The sequence below is a fragment of the Olea europaea genome, unplaced genomic scaffold, assembly GCF_002742605.1.
Source record: "Olea europaea var. sylvestris unplaced genomic scaffold, O_europaea_v1 scaffold4919, whole genome shotgun sequence".
Lineage (NCBI taxonomy): Eukaryota > Viridiplantae > Streptophyta > Magnoliopsida > Lamiales > Oleaceae > Olea > Olea europaea.
The window spans coordinates 1-6,748 of record NW_019263234.1 but is presented as its reverse complement, the minus strand read 5'-3'; the positions used below and the strand labels follow the sequence as shown (position 1 = coordinate 6,748).

General features: G+C 35.1%; 1 protein-coding gene across 5 annotated transcripts; it reads right to left on the bottom strand.

Moving 5' to 3' along the window:
* Positions 1-513: 513 nt before the first annotated feature.
* Positions 514-6,581, bottom strand: LOC111388418 (alpha-L-arabinofuranosidase 1-like). 5 transcript variants are annotated; one of them, XM_023013110.1, is made up of 19 exons: positions 6,281-6,551; positions 6,111-6,188; positions 5,803-6,035; positions 5,600-5,654; positions 4,994-5,205; positions 4,160-4,281; positions 3,923-4,070; positions 3,671-3,740; positions 3,404-3,549; positions 3,266-3,311; positions 3,131-3,183; positions 2,751-2,895; positions 2,504-2,622; positions 2,342-2,413; positions 2,159-2,262; positions 2,031-2,087; positions 1,752-1,950; positions 1,035-1,181; positions 514-734 (listed from the first exon to the last, which is right to left on the bottom strand). In XM_023013110.1, exons 3-19 carry the CDS (start codon positions 5,977-5,979, stop codon positions 588-590), a joined length of 2,019 nt encoding a protein of 672 aa, XP_022868878.1. In that variant the 5' UTR covers positions 5,980-6,035; positions 6,111-6,188; positions 6,281-6,551; the 3' UTR covers positions 514-587. The 5 variants fall into 5 exon arrangements, with proteins under 5 accessions (XP_022868878.1, XP_022868877.1, XP_022868880.1 ...); XM_023013109.1 differs by having other exon boundaries at positions 5,803-6,010; XM_023013112.1 differs by lacking the exons at positions 6,111-6,188; positions 6,281-6,551 and adding an exon at positions 6,564-6,581 and having other exon boundaries at positions 5,803-6,010.
* Positions 6,582-6,748: the final 167 nt, after the last annotated feature.

The window sequence follows — 6,748 nt, the reverse complement described above, 5'->3', positions numbered from 1 at the left end:
ATTTAAGTAATCTATTCTTCTCTTAAATTAATCATTCAAGACTAAGGAAGGGCTTTGACACCAATTTCAAGGGCCTCTAAGAATTAATGTCTAAGAGAAACTATTTTTTCTAACAAATTTTATTTCTATCCGTCTTTTCTGACAATTTTAAGAATTTTCTATCGAAAATCTTCGATACTGAGAGATGGAAAGCTCAATAATTTGCTTCTTGATCTGTAAATGAGAGTCACCAAAAATATGCCACATCACAAAGTGCAAGAGTGTAAAACTTTTTTCTAAGAATTTTTCTTTATTATTTATAATTATAATATATATTATTTTTTGAGGACCCTCATCAAAGCAGGGCCTTAGGCGATTGCCAATCCTCCCAATATTCCGGATTGGCACTGCTCACTTATTACAATTTTACTTAAGTGATCTACCTTTTGTATTAACTCCATCATACTTGTTATCAGATGAGCAAAGCATTCTCATAATGGATATAAAGTACACATACCTGAACCAGAGACGCAATTAGTCTTAACGGCAACTTAATATTGAACGATATTTAGATAAATACTATCATAATTTATTGATCGATACATAAATTAGTATGCTTGCAGGGCAGAATTAGATCCTGCAACCTGGACAATGTTTGAGCTTCTCAACAAATCTAGGGAAGTTAAAGAATATGGAGGAAGTATAACATCCATGTCGTTGCCAGCATTTTCTAGTGGGCTTGTAACTGGTGCCACCTGCATTTATCAATAAAAGAGACAACGTTTTACAAGGGGAATACTCGAAACTTCAAGTCAGCAAGCCCTTCAATTAAAATACATGAAAATGTGCACAATTTTGACAAATTGGTGAAGACGAGAGATACCATATTGAAACATTACTAAAAGCTTAAACTATAGAGTGAGAACAAGAATAAGGTGTTTTTAGACGAGGTAGTTCATCACTTAGAAGGAAATGTCTCTTCCTCAAGTTACAAGTACTTAGAATAAAAGTATGAGAATCTACTGATTGTTTCCAAGTTTATAGACGGATCGTACCTTTGTTGGCTGATTGAAAGAGTTTTCATCCTTCACATTACTAGATGTCAATATAGTCTTTGCAGAGCCAGTTTCTTGTATGATGTTCCCTTCCAAACCATCAATAGAAATCTTAAGAGTTACTCTGTTGCTCCCAAAATTCACAACCTGGACAAGATACTTAGTATATGAACACAAAGTAAAAGTGACAAGACGCTCGTAAGAGAGAAAGTTGTATTGAATATAATAACCAAAAGTGTGTTCTAATGCAAGAACGAATGAAGAAAAGGTGTCTAATATAAACATTCACTGCCTATGCTAAAATTAAGATGAATGGGTCTTATATCAACAGCAGTTTTACAGATGAAACTATAAAGGGGAGTTTGTTATGCAGTATTGCACGTCATTGCACACGATAATTGTCTTGGACAATATTTTACTCTTTTTTTCTTCATTAATCATGTCCATTACTATCTAGTCCAGCCTATCACAGGCTGTAGGCATTTTTGGCCATCCGGCACAAGGCCTGTAGTTCACATTACGAGCCCGGACCACTTTAACACTACTACGCTCGTCCAATTAGACATCATTTACAGGTGATTTACAGTGCCCTACTTCTGGCAGTTTGATGTAAAACACAGTAGAAAGAAACAAATATGATTCTTGTATACTGATACTTCGAAGCATCAATATAAGCAGAATTTTAAAGTATCTTGTGAATCAAGAAAGTATTCAAACCTTAATCCTCAAATAATCCTTCTTGTCCTTTGCATTTTGCCAAGAAATGGCAGATGAAATAAGAGAATTTGAGGGATTTGCTTGCAGCGTGGAATTGAGAAGAATTGCACCATTCGACTCTCTGAAGAAATGCTGCATCCAGTAACTAGGAGTTCCATATCTCTGTGAAGAGTTGAAAACAATTGCATCTGCATTGAACCTAAATTTGAAACGAAATCTCTTTGTTTAATGACACTCATTATAGACCAATATTCAGGTACACAAAGAAATTAAATTTACCTCCGATCATTGGTATTCACAAATAACGGTGCATTACTCGCCATTTCAACGGCATCACTACACAGGAAATCAATTGTTGTTACGTCAATGTATAGAATTTAGTACAGTACAATGGAATATTGAAATACCTATTCCTCTCTAGCCCAATAAGAAATCCAGCTTCTGCAAGTGCTTTCAAAAGACTTCCTTTACCCGCATCTTGTCCAGTTACAGCATACTCGCTCACGAAAGCCTGTAGGCAGCAGACTTGTAAGAACCATTACCTGAAAGAAAATAAATCCTTAAAACAGTTGAGAGACATCCTAGAGTACCTTTGGACCACTGCGCGATGTATGATCGAAGTTGTGAGCCATTGAAAACATAGATTTTGCATCTGTATAAACCTAACAACAGAGACAGAACCAAGTTATATGACAACGAAAGAATAAGTGAATTTTGAGAGTGATTTAGCATGTTGAAGTTGAAAACCTTACATGAAAATCATATAAATCAGCAGGTTGATCCAACTGTTTAGAAGACCCGTCACAGTTTGAGATTACTTTGATATCAGGATAGACGGTTTTTATTGCAGTGTAAAACTTGAGGTAATTTCCTAATTCATGCGAAAATATGAGTTAGTTGAAACTCGAAGATGAAATGCAATCAAATTCTCCCTTTTCTATCATGTAAAGATTGAATAACCAAGCGAAAAGCATTAATTTGAGGGAAAATTCTCATTACCTCGATAATTTTTCTTCCCACAATCCTGATTCCCAACAGAAACGTATCTCAAATCAAAGGTTTCTGGGTGTCCCATTGTTGCTCGAACAGAACCCCATGTAGAGGCAGCATCTCCTCTAGCAAACTCAATAGCATCAAGAATGTTCTACAGTAAAAACAACCAATATTCCAAGATAAGATTGTAGATTTCTACAAGCATCGCAAAGCAATTTGAGCATTGAATGCCTTGCATTGCATGTTTGTCTAGTAAGGTCAACTGAGAAGTACTGGATAATATTAAAGAAAAAAAGAAGCTAATATCATGATTACTGTACTGTTCAATCATATCTTATACTGTACACGAAATATGCTAGCAAAGATAACTTTCTGTAATGGCGTACTTGCACGAAAGGCAAAATGATGGAAGTATCGACTTGATCATTAAGACTGATTCCTGGAAATCAGTGAAGTATGAAAGACCATTATGTTACTGGAAAACAACAAAAAGTCAGTAATTGAAGTCGGCATGTTTATACCATTGTTGAATACCCAAACTGGCAATGAGCCTAAATCCTCTGCAAGCTGTAGAAAGCAGAACAGTAACATATGAAATGAGAAGAATACATCAGAATCTCTCAAAATTTTTTTTATCTTGCATGGGAATCACACATTACTCGAAGATACTCAAAATAACCAAGTCCGTCGTCAGTCCAATATTTCCAAACATCACCGAAATGTCCAGGTCTCTCTTCCCATGGTCCAACTGTTTCTTTCCATCGAAATGCATTCATCAGCCATTCTCCTTCAACAAAAGAACCACCTGCCAAAAAGCACAAGAAACAAGCTTTCAGAATGTGCGTTTTTTTAGTTTAACCATCATAAAGCAAACATGTTCTATACTATGTAAGACACTACAAGTTACAAACTAATATTTTAAGTACCTGGGAACCTGATAAATCCTGGTTTCAAATCTGCAATCATGTTGAAAAGGTCATTACGAAAACCATGTCCCTATGCCAAGAAATCAAATGAAGTTAACATTGAGTTACTTGATGAAATATACCTCACACTGTCAAATCAGAACTCAGAATTGGCTTAAAATTAGGATATTTAGAAGTTAAAAACACCATAAAAAAATCAACTACAGAGATCAATCATAGCATAAAATAGGAGAAACTATTGAGTTTAAACACCTTGTGTGTATCCAAAGGCATTGATGATACTTGATCAAGCCATATAACACCCTTTTTTATCGTCGTTAGCTGCAATCTTGAATTATGATCTGTTCCTTTTGCTTCCAATACAACTTCCACCTTTGTCCAATTTGAAACATCGGCTTCTCTGTAGAGGAAATTATGAACATAAGATATGAAATTCATAACATCAGATATTCTAACATCAGAGGACTAGAAATTATGAGCTATGCTCACATGATGTTGGCTGTGGCTAGTGTCTGCAGTCCATTTGAACCAATAAACGAAACAGATATATCGAGGGGACTCAACGAAAGAACATAAAAGATAACTTTATATTTGTTTCCTTGTTCAATATTCTGCAAGAACAAGACAGAAGATTATCAAGACTTGCAATAAAACCTGAGTTTGGCTAAGCTTGAGAAAAAGAAAAAGTTCATTTCCAAGCATTTGGATAACTATTTTTCTACTTCTAAGTAAAAGAAGATACGTGTTTTTAAAAGCAACTTTTACCTTACGGTCAAAAGAAGAAACTTAACTTTTCTAACTAAGACGCAAAAGAATAACTTATTTATTTTCTTATTTACTTATTAGTGAGCTCTTTGAACTTGGGGAAACATTCTCTCTGAATCAGAAAACAAATGTAGTGTGCTCTTGTAATTATGAGGCAGAGAAGCGAATTGTAGAAAATCTCACCCATGATCTAGTCCTACTACAGTGTATTAAGTATAGAGTACATTGATCAAATAAGATATAAATAAACACCCTCTAGTTATGGCTATATCTTGGAGGCTGAAAAGGAAACTTTTGCACAATGTCAAGATATCAACACTGATCTGAGTATACCACCAATGTGATTGATTCATGCTGATTCTCCTTACTAACTAAATGAATTCTGTCAGAATCTTGCACATGCCGACGAAAAAAGACTTACTTATATTTTTCCTTTTTATCAAGTTTTTTTCTTTTTTATCACATAAATATAGAGATTCTTTATTTATATCTAAGTCGACAATTTAGGCTGGTTGGAAATCAACAAAAATATGGGAAGTAGGGAAAAATGTTTCTTACCATGCCCCAGAATCCAGGGTTATAAACGCCAACTCCTCCAGCTGGACAGATATTGTCACCATCCTTATCACACAGCACCTCCATCCGAAGAGCGACTTCGTTTCTGTCAAAGCAAGAAGCACGCTCTGTGGATACAATTAACAGTGATTCATCCCCGATGATGGACCAAGGATCAATATTTGATGGAGTGTTCTGGCCCCCGGCTTCAAAACCTGGACATATCTTATTACTAGAAAACATCCAGAAATTTACAAGTACTGCAATGGTTGTTGCTAACTAGGAACACATCATGCAGTCCAGAAAGGAAGGATCATGGGTGGAGCTAGGATTGTAGAGTTGTGAGGGCAAATTTCTATAACTAAAATCGTGGGTGCAAAATCGATAACTATAAGGAATTTTTTGAAAATCTTTTGCAAAATCTTGTGCAAAATCTTTGAATTGAAATTTAGCCCCTGTTTGAGCTCCATTTTTCACTTAACAGAAGAGCCAGGTCCACTATAGCACTTCCATAAAAGCATAAATCTATGTGTCATCCCAAATTTTTTTAAAGATCCACGAGAAATAGATTAAAATTCAAGTAATACTTCAAACAAAATTCAAACTGACCTCTATTATTGACAAGCTCTGCCCACAGTCCCCCGGCCCCAGAATGATTAATCTCCTGAATAAAATTTTTCCAATTATGTAGGAAAAATAAATTACACATGTTAAAAATTCAAAGAAAAAAGTAACACGAGCTGTAATCATAATAGTACAAAATGACATATTTGAAGAACAGAATATAATTTCATCTGAAAGTGCAAACTCACCTCAAAGGATATTCCAAACATTGTCTGTGGGATCTTTGTTGCTGAAATTTGAGAAGCATTTGCAAACAACCATGTTGTTTGGTTCGCATCAATCTCAGTTGCACAGCATTGAAAGGAAGCATACAATCCAATGAAAAAGAAAAGCAGAAATCCACAAGTCGAATGATTTGCATCCATCTCTTATCACAACATTCGACGTCACAGTAGCCTATTTAAGCCAAAATTAAAAAGTCCTATTGTCATTACTTAGAAGCAACAAGAAAGTAGTAACAGAAAATAAGCTAATTCAGTTTTTATCTTTTGATTACTTGTACAACAGAAAAGTAGTAAAGATTAAACAGAATCACAACTTGCCAACTGCTAATGGACAAAGATCAGAAAAGCATCTGCCCCAATTTACAGGAGAATCAAGAAACGGAATCATCACATCATAAAAGAGAGAAAAAGATTAGACTTTTGAGTTTGGGTAGAAAAGTACCTATTTATTGTATCATAAATTTAGTTAATACCCACTAACATTCAAGATTGATAACCAGCAAATCAACAGCCAGAAATGAAGGACAATATATAACTGGTTATTTGCAGTCTCTTTCTGAATTTGAGAGTCTAATTTATCTTTGCTTCAACGTAAGAAGGCTTTAAGCAGTACAAGTTTCTGGAATCCTTTCTTGAAAGTTTCATAGTTGACCCATTCCTTGTAATCATCCATTGCTGCTCTCTTAAGCACTATTTTTCAAAAATAAAAAATTTCTGACCAGTACCAAGTATTTATTATCTTATCGAGGGAGATCAGTCTGATCAGGGCGGCTGCTCCGAGTTAGTTTCCTGTTGGGATATTTGTTATTACAATAAAGTTATTTGTACATTTGGGGTGCCATCCGGATGACACCTCGTCACAAGAGAGGGGGTTCATACGTAATAAAATAATTGTGAGCTCCCCTCTTTT